The sequence below is a fragment of the Lacerta agilis genome, chromosome 17 (genome assembly GCF_009819535.1).
Source record: "Lacerta agilis isolate rLacAgi1 chromosome 17, rLacAgi1.pri, whole genome shotgun sequence".
NCBI lineage: Eukaryota > Metazoa > Chordata > Lepidosauria > Squamata > Lacertidae > Lacerta > Lacerta agilis.
The window spans coordinates 37,463,889-37,478,766 of record NC_046328.1 but is presented as its reverse complement, the minus strand read 5'-3'; the positions used below and the strand labels follow the sequence as shown (position 1 = coordinate 37,478,766).

At 48.6% G+C, this 14,878-nt stretch overlaps 1 protein-coding gene across 1 annotated transcript in view; it reads left to right on the top strand.

The window, feature by feature from the left end:
- Positions 1–14,878, top strand: part of CELF3 (CUGBP Elav-like family member 3) — a 75,021-nt gene that overhangs the window by 36,774 nt on the left and 23,369 nt on the right. The window contains exon 3 of the mRNA XM_033135774.1: positions 13,607–13,655. Coding sequence (XP_032991665.1) covers positions 13,607–13,655 — 49 coding nt within the window. The remainder of the gene's footprint in view (positions 1–13,606; positions 13,656–14,878) is intronic.

Here is a 14,878-nt window from a genome sequence, read left to right as displayed (position 1 = left end):
AAAGCTGTGTCAGAGTCTAAATTCTCTCCAGCATCCTGTTCTCCCCGTGGCCGACCAGGTGTCCCTTTGAGAAAGACCTGAGCACCACAGCAACTCTCCCCACCTGGAGTTCCCAACAACTGGTATTCAGAAGCATTTGCTGCCTCCGACGGCGGAAGTGAGACAGATCCGTCATGGTTAGTAGCCGTTGAGATCCCTCTCCTCCTCCGTTAATTGCCTGGTCCTCTTTTCAAGCCATTTGGGTCGGTGGCCATCCCTGCCTCCAGTGGAAGGGAGTTCCATAGTTCAACGAAAGGAGGACTTCCTTTTGTCAGCCCTGAATCTTCCAACATCCAGCTCTGTCGGTGTCCCTGAGATCCAGTGTTATGAGAGAAAGACAAAAAAAATTCTCTGCTCGCTTTTTCTCCACCGCACATAATTTTATAATCTTCTGTCATGTTGGTTCGATCACCTCAGCTCCTCCTTGACTAACAACCAGGGTTGGGCGATATCTCGTTTTCAGTATCGCGATATATCGCCAGCTAAACATCACGATATACCGACATATCACAATGTCTGCAAAAAGGATGGAGCTGTGTAGAGCTATGTCTGGCTCCATGTCCGCCCGTCCCCCATATTGTGATTTTTTTGCATCGCACACAAATATATATCATGGTATTGCCAGGTCGAAAATTATGAAACCGATATCACGATATGGACTTGAAACTGCTTTCAAGGCAATATATCACCCAACCCTAACACACTTCATGATTCGCAATATATTGCCGAGTCAAAAACTATGGAACCGATATCACGATATGGACTCCAAACCGGTTTGGGATGCTAGATCGATCGATCGCCCAGCCCCACTGCCAACATGTCTGGTAGGGCTAGTGAGGGGCCAAGGCACAGCTAACGAGCCAGATTCAAGTTTCCTCCAGGGCAGGATCGCAGAGCAACCCTCCTAGCAAGTCATTAGCGAAAACCTTTCTGTTGCCCTCGGAAGCTCTCGATTGGACCCTCCTCATTAGGAACCACCAAACCGGCTTTGAAATGTCGCTCCGTGTGAAATTTGCCTCTGGTTTGGTGGGTGAAATTGTCCCCCTTGTCAAGGCCTGGGCTCAGCCCTCGTTGGCCCCAATTCACCTCAAACAGCGCTCCCCGCGCAGGAAGGCAGCAGGTGAGATTTCCTGCCCCTTCACTCTGAAGGAAGGGCACGGCACTCGCCTGAGATCAGAAGGCATTTATCTGGGTGCCAACCGCTCTAAGCCGGCTTCCCGGGCCCCTGCCCACCCCCCACCGCAACACGCTTTGCCTCGGCTTCGCCAGGCCTAAATCCAAGGATTATCCAACCCAATCCCAAATCTCCTTAGATCCCAGAATGCTGTGCATGGCCGGCGCATTACCGCGGGCTGCGGGGGGGGGTGAGCAAGCCGGCTGTTTGTTTAGTATCGGTGGCCGAGGGAGGGCGATACGCCATTTGAGGTACATGGCTCCGGAGAGGGAGAGGGAGGGAGGTGGCAAGCCACTGCTCTGGAAATATCCAGGGATCAAGCGATCCCAGAGCTTAAAGACCCAGACAGATCGATTTGGAGCGTCCGTGGAAAAAAATGGAAGCTGTGACATTTGCTATTCTTTAAAGGGGGGACAGAGGAGGGTCCGGGAGGAAATAATTTGAATATCTGTGAGGCTGCCCTTAGTCCTGGCCACCTGGCCTTGCAGTGCCAGACTCTGACCAGCAGCAGACCTCTAGGCTCTAGGCCTCCCCACCCCCCTCTTATTTCTGAGATCCTTTCATGTGGCGATCCCAAGGGTCGCTAAGCAAAGTCCCAAATGTGTCTGGCTCTTTCGGGGAGGTGCTGCAACCCCGCACTGCCTCCGGCTAATCATTTGGGATTTCTCTCTGGAGCAAGAAGCAGCCCTGTTTATTTGCAACACAGCTATAACTAGGAACAGGTTTCGGATTTTCTCAACTTCTCACTTTTCCAACTTTGCCTTCACCTCTCCCAGTTCCCACATCAGTTTGCGAATCGTAGCTCCTCGTGAGAATTCATCAGCGTTTCCGTGCGAACTTAATTCTAACACACACCTTTTTTGGGTGTGTATTAGAATTAACTTTGCAAAAATTTGCCCCAAAAATGCATTTTTTGCGTAGTCATCCCCTCCTCCAATGCAACACATTTTTCCATGTTCTTTTCAGCAATGTGTGTGCTTTTGTGCACATTTTGTCCTATTATGTGCATTCTTGAACACATTGCCCGGCTGGAGATCTTTGCATTGCAAAATCTGGTGGAGAGTGAATTTCGAAGTTGGCAGGCAGGAAGGTGAGGTGCTCTTGGGCTCTGATCCTGTTTCCACGTTCCCCAAAGGCATCACTGTGGAGGCAGAGCACAGCCATCGTGCACAATAGACTTATCCCTAGTGCATTTGTCTAACCCTCTTTTAAAGCATTATTACTATTATTATTATTATTATTATTATTATTATTATTATTATTATTTTCTATACTGCTATATATTTCAAAGAAAAAAATCTCAAAGTGGTTTACAACACATCAAATAAAACAACCCAAAATAAATTCAGATTTTCTAGGGAAATATTTCAGAACCTTCTCTAAGTGCTTTCCCCGTATTTATTAACCTCCTTAATTTATATAGCTGCCCCGCAGCAGCAGTTCTCTAGGAAGCCCATGTGGCATAGTGGTTAGATTGCTGGACTAGGACCAGGGAGGTCTGGGTTCAAATCCTCACTCAGCCAGGAAGCACACAGGGTGACCGTGGAGTCAGTCATAGCCTCTTAACCAGGCATAGGCAAACTCGGCCCTCCAGATATTTTGGGACTACAACTCCCATGATCCCTAGCTAACAGGACCGGTGGTCAGGGATGATGGGAGTTGTAGTCCCAAAACATCTGGAAGGCCGAGTTTGCCTAGGCCTGCTCCTAACCTACTTTGCAGGGTCGTTGTAGGGATTAACCGAGGAAAGGAGCGAACTATTTAGTCCTTGGAGAGAAAGGTTGGGATATGGGTGGGTGGCCATCACTGCCCTCCTGCAGCAGCGAGTTCCATAGTTTGAGCTGCTCCACGGTACCATTTCCTGGAAGCCGCAGGAGGGGAGGATGCTCTCGCACTCGGGTCCCGCTTGCAGGTTCCCCGCAGGCACCTGGTTCGCAGCTGTGAGGACAGGAAACTGGACCATACGTGCCATTTGCTGTTCCGACGTCGTTACAATTAGCCATGTCCATTAATATCGGTGGATCTACTGTGAGTGATTCAGTTGGAAACAACCCAATGCCATCTGTGCATGCGCAGGAACACTTTGCCCTCGGATTTATTTGTTTGCACAGGTTGGGGGGGGGGAGAGAACCTCAGAATAAAGTCCTACTTATTTTTTGGTGGGAGATGGAACCTTATGCCCAAGGAAGGGTTTATACCCGTGGCAGAGAAATGGTGTCCCTTTGGTCAGATCTCAACAGGCTCTACCTCCTTGACCATTGGGCATGCTGGCCGGGAGGTGGGGGTGGGAGTTGGTGTCCAATAGCATCAGGAGTGCTGCAGGTTCCCCTTGGTCAAAAGGCACTCTGTGCTTGCCCAGAGGCAGTTAGCGTGTGTCTTACTACCAGATTCCTTCCCACCCACCTGCCCCAAATCTCCCTCTGCTTCGCTTCTGGGAATAAAGGGTGAAATAATACACACATCTCGCTAGAAAGGGAACGTGCCGCATGCCAGCTACAGATGGCCAAAGAAAATTAAACCTGTGTCTCGATGTGGGTAATCCGTGCCTTAATCTCCCCCACGGAGGCACCGGCAGGATCAGGAGGGGGTCTCCAAGCAGCGGAGACAACTGTCGGCAGGGGGGGGGGACGACACACACGACTTTCGTTTTCTTCCCTTCCCTGTGGGTTTGGCTCAGTAAATCTGGAGCCTGCCCTGTCCAGGAACCAGAATTGGGGACTTGCAAGGACCTCCAGTGCCCACTTTGAAATGCCTGCTGAACACTTTTCTGTTCCACTAGGGCCCAGGCATGTCCAACAGGTAGATTGTGATCTACCAGTAGATCACTGGACATCTGTGGTAGATCACTGGCTCCCCTCAAAAAAGGTGAAGAACTGCGGCTCCCCTAAAAAACGGCTCAACATTTTACCACCTCCCTGAAAAAAACACCAGGGAAAAAGCACCAGGGACTGAAGCTGGGGCCTTCTGAACACGAGCTGCCATTTGTTGGGCTCCCAAGAGTCTTTTCCGAGGCCAGAGGCCCCCTCGGGAGGAAGTGGGAGATGCGGGTGATGACCCAGAGGGTGCCCAGCTGGCACCGAGGATATAAGCTTCCTTTCCGCAGGCGCTAGGAACTGGCCACACACCAGGGACCTCCTAGCTCAGTCATTGAGGCACCTCTGCTCCACCCCAGAGCCGGCTGCATGCAAACCCCTCTGCTCGGCTCCTGTTTTTGCTAAACTGGGGCTGTCGCGGTTAGCCACGGCACCGCGCCTTCCCCCAAATCAGCAAAACAAACCCGGGGCTGTGTGTGGAATAGCATCTCCCGTCCTATCGGGCCCACCCTTCTGCCACACCGTGTCATCCGCACACACAAGACTGGCGGGCGGAAGCTGGGTTTTGCCCGATCAAAACTTGCGTGGCGTATTAGCGCGGACAAAAAGCAAATGGTTTTTTTTGGCGGGGTGGGGGGAGGCTTGGGAGCAAATTTGTTTCTGCGAGCTGATCTTCCTCTCGGGTCTCCTGGTTTTTGTGAAACACTAACAAACCGACCCACGCACACACATCATCTTCTGCAAATACCTTGTTCGCTCACCTTTTGTTATGAAAAGGTTTCCCTTCCTTCCCCCCGCCCCACCCCACCCCCCAAAAACGCACACCTTTCCTTCACACACCCTTCTTTTCTCTCCTTTCCTTTGCCAAAGTCTCCAGGTCATTGTTTATAGAGATAAGTTATGATGTCAGCACATGTTCCTATGGCAACCCGATGGGTAAATTGGAGATGAGTGGGTGGTTACCATGGAGTAAATTCTTCTGTTGCCATCGTTACCAAGCACCTGCTCCCTTTCTTTCTTTCTTTCTTTCTTTCTTTCTTTCTTTCTTTCTTTCTTTCTTTCTTTCTTTCCACTCCTGTCCCCCTCCACTCGTGATTTCGATAGCGTAAATGACTGGCGGGCGGGTGGGTGGGGGGGAGGTGGTACCAGCAATTTCCTGATGATGTTGGTGGTGGTGACCCTTTCTGGAATCATCCACATCTGAGGGAACAGTGTCAGGAATGAATACACGGCACGGGGGGAACCCTTTGCCTTGGTAAAAACGGGATACGATCCTGTGTTGGGTTGGATCGGAAGGAAAGGGCGAAGATTCGTTTAAAAACAAACAAACAAACAAACAAACAAACGCGTGAATGCTAATGGAAATGACGTGGTTTGTTCCAAAAAACAAATAAACCACACATATTGATGAGTTCATATCTGACACCACCCCATAGAGCCAATCCCTCTCTTGAAATGTAGCTGAAATAAATGCTAATTTTTCACCAGCAGGCCTCAGTTTTCATCAGCTTCACCCCTCCCCTCCGTTCAGCCTTTCCATGGGAGCTGCTTTGGGCAAGGACTTCTCCTCTTGTATTGAAATAAATGCATATTCTTCCTGAGATTTCTTTCTTTCTTTCTTTCTTTCTTTCTTTCTTTCTTTCTTTCTTTCTTTCCTTTCTTTCCTTCCTTCCTTCCTTCCTTCCTTCCTTCCTTCCTTCTCTCTCTTTCTTTCTTTCCTTCTTTCTTTCCTTTCTCTCTCTCTCTCTTTCTTTCTTTCCTTTCTCTCTCTCTTTCTTTCCCTTCCACTATTTCCCTTTCTGGTGTCCTGTTTTAGCTTGAAAAGCCCCTGGGGGTGGGGGGGGGAGGATGTTTCCCTCTTTCCCATTATTTGTTACAACCTCTACGGGGGCCCAGCGTCAGCCCTACCTAGAGGAGACCCATTGAAACTGAATAACGATTTCTGGTTCCCCAGAATGGTTTGAAATCAATGGACAAGACGGGGCCTATCATTAGGCAGGGAGTCACTAGAAATGAATGGGCCACATTCACACCCTACACCTAAAGCAATTTGAACAGCCGCGGTGACTCCCAAGGAATTCTGGGAAATGTAGTTTGTTAGGAGCGCTGCTGAGAGTTGCTAGGAGAACTCACAGAACTGCAATTCTCAGAGTGGTTTAACAGTTAATTCCTCTTCACGGGGAACTCAGGAAGGAAACAGCAGCTCCAAGAGGGGAATAGGGTGGGTCTCCTATCGCCTCTCAGTGCCCTTAACAAACTACATCTCCCAGGATTCCTTGGGGGAAGCCATGACTGTTCCTTAAGTAGCATCATAGTGCTTTAAATGTCCGGTTAATTAACTGATTTCCATGGGCCTGTTTTGAGCAGAACTTGAGTTGCATGCCATCCTATATAGAACTGCTGTCATTAAGTAGTAGTAATTAACGACGAATCGAGCCGATAGCTGGCTGGGGGCTAATGGGAGTTTCAGTCCAAAACATCTCTATTATTTTCAACGGTGATGATGATGATGATGAAAATAATAAAGATGTTTTGGACTGAAACTCCCGTCAGCCCCCAGCCAGCGAACTGCTTGTCAGCTCCCAATTTAAATGTCAGTACTGAAAAAATATAGTTTTTAAATACTCGTTTGCTCGTCCCACGAGCAGGAGTAATTAGCAATCGAGCGATGGGTTAGATGTGTCCCTTTGGGGCCCCTGTAACTTGTTTGAAGGATGGACAGAGAAATCCTTCCTTAACCCGGACTGAAAAAATAACGGGTTGCTTGCTCTTAAAAAGGCCTCATCTGCTACTCCTTTAATTCTCACACAACAACCCTCCAAGGTAGGCTAACCTGAGAAGGAGGGGGTTAGCCACCCCCCCCCAAGGCCACCAAGCACCTTCTCTCCATAGAGTTGCATCCATCTAAACCCATTTAAATGAATGGATATGCCTAAGCCGGGCCCATTCATTCCAATGGGTCTACACAACCCATTAGCTGCAAATCCTAAAACTAGTCGCTATAACCCATGCATTAAAATTGTGACACGGAGGGGTTTGTAACCCGCAAACGGTCTCCTGGCAGAGAAGTATATTATTCTTTTTAGGGATGGGGAATCTCGAAGGCTTGAGTTGAATAAATGTAACACACACACACACACACACACACACACACACACACAAGAGGCATTTTATTTTCTCCCCTGCTTCACCTCATCAAAGTCCCAATGAAAGGACCCCTCCGCCTGCCACTCTCTCTTCAATCCCCGGTGGTGATTCTGTCCTCCAGTTCTGATTTTAAGTGGCAGGGGCACAGCAGGAGTGCCGGGGGGGGGGGAGAGAGAGAGAGAGAGATGAGAATAAGAAATATAAACTGGGAGTGGTGCATTATTGCTCAGGAATAATAATAATAATAATAATAATAATAATAATAATAATAATAATAATAGAAAGAGGGAAACTGGTCAGTTTCCCCTCCCGTCCCCAACTACTTGGCTGCGCCGGTTGCTGTGGCAACGAGAGGCAAAGGAGACGATGAGGAAGAAGAAAGGTACCCCCGGCCTCGGGCGCCATGGCAACCAGATCCCAATCCCTGCAAGCAGCTTTAGGGGGTGGTTTGTGACGAAGGGGAGGAGAGGGGGGGGTTCGGTCCTCCGCCCCAGTGCAAAGGGAACCATCTTATAAGGCCGGGGCGGTGTTGTCCCTGAAACACAGCGGCCTGCACACACACACACACACACACACACACACCCCACAGATTTGGGGTTGCCAAAATCTAGCTTCTTTAAATCTGTCCCTGGCAAATCGAGACATTTGGAGGGTCCGGCCCCGTCAGGGTTTCAACCCTCTGTGGGGAAGGAAAAGCACTCTGCGCGTGGTCTGGTGTGCTGGTGGCCAGTAGTCGTCCAGGAACAATAGTCTAATTTGGACCCGTTACATTGGTGATCCACAAACAAGAATTAAAACACGAGTTTCTCGGCCCTACTCAGGCTCATGGGAGACGTATCCTGGTGCGTGTCATAAAATCTCCCTGCGTTGCCTTATCTCGCTGCGCAGTATACCCAGCACACCCCACTTTTGCCGCAGGCTGTCCCTATCTGATCTGCAGGGCCCCCGTCCGCAGTACATTAGTGATAGCCATCGATCGGCGGGTCAATTAGCAGAGCGTTCATTACGCTGATCGCTCGGTTTGGAGCACACGCAACCCCCCCCCCCCAACTTCAGCGCCGGAGGGCGAGGAGGGGGGGGCGAGAAAGGTGGTTGGAGGTCAGTGGGATCTAGTGCTGGAACAGCGAAGAGAGGTGGTGGTATTATTATTATTATTATTATTATTATTATTATTATTATTAAAGTTTTATTCAGCCTTTCCTCCCAAAGGAACCCATCTCCACCACAAAGCCAGTGTGCTTAGAGTGCTGCCTGGGAGAGACCAGGGTTCGAATCACCCCAGAGCCAGGAAGCTCCCTTGGGCCAGTCACTGCCTCTCAGCCTAACCTACCTTGCAAGGTTGTTTTTTGGGGGGGGGTAAAATGAGGAGCGGCGAGGACCATGCACACACCACCTTGAGCTCCTTGGAACAAAGGGTGGGGAATGTATGCAATCAATAAATAAAATTGTTCTCATTGCAGCGACGAGGTGGGGAGGAATTAGCCACTGCGCACAAGGCTCTGTCTACACTTGCAGACTTAAATCTGGTTTAGTCGCACATTCCCTCTTTGCAGGGAATCTGCTGTTTTTTGGGGTGGGGAGAGCCTGCGTGGGCGTTCCTGTTCCTCGCCAATCGTCTCTCTCGCTGCACCTCGCGAGTGAGGGACTTGGCACCCTCTCCTGCTTGCACCTCTCGCTATCGATTCTTATTTATATTTATAGTTGAATTCAATACGCTGCTGGGTCTTCGGCCATCAAGGCACACTCCGAGCATCTTGGAATCAATAATTAGAAAACCCTGTTAACCGTTCCGTAATAAGAAAGGAAGAAGGTTCCCCCTTTATGTTCTTTAGAGAAGCAAGCACACCTGGGACTTCAAGAAATTCTGCACCACAGATTTATTTATACCAGTTGCAGCTTCCTTCCCCTGCAAAGCGGAGAATCCAAGGAACTATAATTGGTGGCTCTAAGCACACCTTGCATTTAAAGTACATTACTCCCTCAAAAGTCTCCTGGGAACTCTAGTTTGCCCCCTAACAGACCTAGAATCTCCAGCACCCATAACAAACTACAGTTCCCAATTTCTTGGGGGTGTTTATAATAGCTTCCCCCTCCTTCCCACCATCCTTTGTCCTCAGTATCTGGTTTTCACAGGTCAGCTAGTAGCTGTTAGCAGACCCATAGATTAGTCTAATGCTCTCCTAAAGGATTCCAGGGCTGTGTCCCTTGCTATATCATGTGGCAGGGAGTTCCACAAGAATGTGTTGGGTGAAGAAATCATATCCTTTGGTTCTCTACTTACGGTGATTTCCTACCCATCAGTTTTGTCAGTTTTGTTCTAGTGTTTTGGGTGAGGATGGGAATGAAATCAATCTTCAGGGGGGAAGAAAGCAAAGTCAAATGCCAGTTCTCCATTTCCCCAATCTTAAACCCTGTCCTGAAGGGCAGATCCTGAAGTTGAGTCTCCAGTACTTTGGCCACCTCATGAGAAGAGAAGACTCCCTGGGAAAGACCCTGATGTTGGGAAAGATGGAGGGCACAAGGAGAAGGGGACGACAGAGGACGAGATGGTTGGACAGTGTTCTCGAAGCTACTAACATGAGTTTGGCCAAACTGCGAGAGGCAGTGAAGGATAGGCGTGCCTGGCGTGCTCTGGTCCATGGGGTCACGAAGAGTCGGAGATGACCGAACGACTGAACAACAACAACAACAAACCCTGTCCTCCACATTTCTGCTGCAATTTGTGAATTAGAAAAATATTTTTAAAATCCTCGCAAACATTTTGGTGCAAATTCTCTCCTGCACATTTCCACATGCCGTTTTGCTTAACAGGCACATTTTTTTAATTTATTTTTTGCAATGCGATTTCCCTCTATATAATGTATTTTTGTATGCTGTTTCCAACAATATAGGCAGCTTTTTTGCACACTTTGCCCCAGTATGTATGTACGTTTTTGGTTTTGTTTTGTTTTTTATTTGTAAACAATACCCTGCTGGAGAACAGCAGTGCAAAATTCTGGGAGCGAAAATTTCAAAGGATGGCCATTTTTTTTATTTTTTGGTTCATGCATTGTTTCGGAACGTGCAAATTAAGTAGAATTCGCCTTTAGATGTGACCTCAATTGAATTTCTCTCTCAGATTCATCCACGTTTAAGGAGCCCCAAATACTTTCATCTCTCCTGGGGGAGGAGATTCTCTGCGCCCATTTCCCTCTCCCTTCTCTGCGTTCATTCCAGCTCCACGAAATCCTCTTATTTTATTTTATTTTCTGAGACTGAGCAGCTAGAGCATGAAAAATGAGTGTTATATCACTGACATCCTAACGGCAGCTTGGGCGAAAGCACATCCGCCCATGAGCTTGGTTTCGCCCGCAAGAAGAGTCACCGGAGAAAGATGCGTTCTGAGCGGCCAGCTGCAAACCTCGGCGAGATCAACCTCTGCTGAGAAGGAGCCCCATAACCTGGCGCCACTTCTCTCTGCGCCCTATTTTTGGTCCAGGATTACCTCAGTAGGAGAGGCACACACAATGCCACCAATTTATCTTATTTCACAGGGAGAGGGGAGCACACTTTGTAAGAAATAACTCACATTATAACTTGGGGGGGGATTTTTGTTCTTAAGGAAAAAGAAAAACCCAATGCTGTGGCCCGAATTTTGGCTTCGAAGCATCGAGGACTGAAAAGGATTCACTCTACACGAAGCCATGTGGGTGGAAGCTGAATTTTCCGAACTGCTTCCAAGGGCAGCACCGGGGCATTGTAGTAGTCAAGAGCATGAGACCCAAGTCCTTAACTTTCAGGAGACATGACCACAGTCAGCATCCGAGTGTCCCGACAGCACAATCCTGTCCGTGTTCACTCAGAAGTAAATCTGCCAGGATCATATGCATATAATTGCCATAGAAGTGTAGAGAGTTGGAAGGGACCCCGAGGGTCATCTAGTCCAACCCCCTGCAATGCAGGAATCATCCCTCTTAAGGATTTTAATGGATGATGCGTTTATTGTGGGGTGGCTATTAGCTTGTTTTAAACCGCATAATCCCAAACATTTAATGTTTTCAAACAGTTTTTGCTCTTGTGTATTATTTGCTGGTTTATATTAGGAAGCTTCCTGATACCAAATCGGACCTTTTGTCCGTCAATCTCAGTATTGCCGTCACTGACTGGCAGTGCCTGCGTGGCTGATAGACACAAAGAGCCCTTGCTCTGGCAAGGGAGTGAGGTGCCGCTGAAGCTCTCAAAGCTGATTAGCATGTAGGAAGCCAGAGGAAACAAGTAAACAGAGGCTAGCTACGTCTTTCCTTTTCTTTGCTGGGGTTCCTGCTTCATGCCGGTAGCTTGAACGTTCAACCTCCTTGCACTTCATCTGATACAGGGGCTGCCATGATGCCCTCCTGCTGCACTTCATAACGTCCCGCTATGCCACTGGTAGAACACCTGCTTTGCATGCAGAACGTCCCAGGTTCAATCCCCGGCATCTCCAGGTAGGGCTGCCTGAAGCCCTGAAGAGCTGCTGCCAGTCAGTGCAGGCGATATTGAGCAAGGTGGCCCAGCTTCCTGTGTTGCTATCTAAGTCATTCCTTTTTCAGAACCATGAGGACTAGAACCTTTGATTTTGAAGGAAAGAGCTGTGGCTCAGTGGCAGGGCACCCAGTTTGCACGCAGAAGGTCCTAGGCATCACCCATTAGGTCCGGGAATGGCCCTTGAGTCTGAAACCCTGGAGAGCAGCTGCCAGTCAGAGCGGGCAATACTGAGCTCGATGGCCCACTAGATTGACAGTGAGCTTGACACCACAACAGCAGTTTCAGGGAGGCAAGATGGAGCCTTGTCGACAAGCCCTTGCCAGCCAAATCCCCCTTTCTCTCTTTTTTCTTTGCGCCCTTTCCCTGCTCCTGCCGGCAACCGGCCTCGTCCGCCTCCACAAGGCCTGCTTTCCTTTAATGTGATTACAAATGCTTTTACAGAAAAAAGGCCCCAGCTGCCTGCTAGGATAATCTAACTCTTTCTAATCCTGAAGGCTGGGGAGAGTGCTCTCCATCAGGGACTTAGCCCTCCCAAGGCTGCCTAGGGCTGTGTGTGTGTGTGCAATTTCCTTTTTAAAACAAGAGACAGTGTGGCGTAGTGGTTAGAGTGTCAGGTTAAAACCTGGGAGACCAGGCCTCAAATCCTTCCTCGGCTGTGAAGCTCACTAGGTGCGACCTTGGGCTATCTCTTCCAGCCTAACCTACCCCGCAGGGTCGTTGTGGGGACCATACGAGGGGGAGAGAGAGACTCGTGCATCTTTTTAGTTCTTTATATGACCTATAGCACATATAAGGTGCCTGTGTGCTGTGGCAGTTGGGGTTTGGGGCTAGGATCTGGGGGGGGGGGGGCAGGGTTCTGATCCTCACCCAAAGGCCGCACTGACATCACACCTTTCGAGCATGATTATATAATCTTAAAACAGTCGTGGAAGAATCCCGGGAACTGTAGTTTAAGGGCGCTGAGCGGCGTTAGGAGACCCCCTATTCCCCTCCCGGAGGAACTACAAATTTCCAGAGTGGTTTAGCAACCAGCCCCTCTTCCCAGGGAACTCTGGGGAAATTGTAACTCTATGTGGGGGTCTCTCAACACCCACCGCAAACTGCAGCTCCCAGAATTCCCGGGGGGAAGCCACGTCTGTTTAAAAATGGCATGGCGTGCTTGTGGCCTCGGCCATGAAGCTCTGCGAGTGCGACCCGGGGCTCTTAGCCTAACGCTACCTTGCAGGGTTGCCGCAAGGATGCGATGGGGAGATGGTGGTGGAGGGGTGATGAATGTCCTCTTGAACTCATTGGAGGAAAGGAGCGGTACAAAAATGGAATGAAACAGCAATGTTTTTTAAAACGCTATGCTTCTAAGAGGCGGGAGTTGCACCCTGTCCCAATATTGCATTTCCTAATTTCTAACCCTGGAGGAGGGAAGCAAGCAGGAGAGGAACATTTAGCAGATGTTGCAAGATGTTGCCAGCTCCCATCATCCCTTTAGCCAGGATGGCAAACGCTCAAGGGGGGAGCATGGGAGTTGTAGTCTATCATGTTGGCCTTTGCCCAGTGGCGTACGGAGCTGCTTTGCCGCCCGGAGCAGCAAACACAGGGGCACCCCCCAGGGGCAGGATGCTGCTCCATAGCATGCGTGCGTCGTGATGTCACAACGCATGCGCACTATGGAGCGCAGTCTGTCCCAGATGCAAGCGGCACCCTGTCTGTGCAGCGGCAGCTCATAAGGCTGCAGTGCGCGAGCAGCCGCCACACGGAAATAGTGCCAGGCGGCGGCTTGGGACTCGCGGGGAGGTGGCGCCGAGTGTCACCCCCCCTCCACGCTAGAACAGGGGGTGTGCCGCTCTCAACGCTCCCCACCTTGTTACGCCACTGCCTTTTCGCACCTCACCCCTCTGGGTCTGGTCCCACAGCCTCTGTCTCCTTCTCGTTCCAGATGAACCGACCGATCCAGGTGAAGCCAGCAGACAGCGAAAGCAGAGGAGGTACAGTCGCCCTCTGGGGTGCTGGGGTGCTGGGCGGTTCAGAGAGCAGCTTACCTGCTCACCTGGTCACTTTTGAGGAGCTGGCCTCCAGTTTCTGGACAGGTTTGATTCCCTTAATAACGCAGCCTTCTCCCTACGCGGAATTGGACAAGATGGCAGGGAGAATTCGAAACCGGCGGGACCAGAGGTTCTTGAAAGATTGGAATTAAACTTGAGAATTATTCGAAAAACAATTGTAAACGACAAGTTGCGCTAGTAGGTTTGCAAGGAGGACTTTACGAAATACTACAGAGAAACTTTAGGGGAATGATAATTGGTTACCATTTATTGCAAGTAATAGTGAAATTATGGAAACACAAGATTAAGCTGTGAATATTGGAAATCTCTAGACGTGGTTGATGGAAGTCCAGAAATATTGTATAAGATATGAATGAATGTTAAATGACGTTTGGAAAATATATGTAAAAACATAAAAAAAAATATTAAAAAATAAATAAGAATACAGCCTTCTCCACCCTGAAACCCACCCACCCCCGGGATGATTTGGACTACGACTCCCATCAGTGCCCGCCAGCTGGGAGTCGTAGTTCAAAACTTCTGGAGGGCTCCATTTTGGCGAAGATGTTGGAGAGCTAATAAGTTTCACCCCCCCCCCCAGATTCCCCCCCTTTAAAAATATTTTTATTAATTTTTCCATTAATAACATATCAAATCTTGTCATATCATATCCAAATTATATATATATATATATATTTATATATATATATATATATATATATATATACACACACACACACACACACACACACACACATATATATACATATATAAATATATATATATGCCAATTATACATTCTGAATTAATTAATTTTGTGGAGCTTCCCATGTTCTGGCTGGTCCAGAGAAAGTCTTTAATTTTTGTTCCTGGGTTTTCTCCTTTGTTTATTCCCAACATCATAGTTCCAATGTTAACCCCTTCTTATCGTCACAGTCCTCCATCGTGCTTAACGAATCCATATTATGTTAGCATGCAAGAGGGAATTTTATTCTTCTTGTTGTTATTCTTCAATTGTTTTTCAGTGCAACCCCCCAGATTTTTTCCCCAGGGGGCGGTGTATGTATATTATGCATATTATTCATTTCGTTGAATTTATATACTGCTTGATTGTCCAAAAAAGAAACCCTAAAAGACTTAATCACCATTAAGATAAACAGCAACGA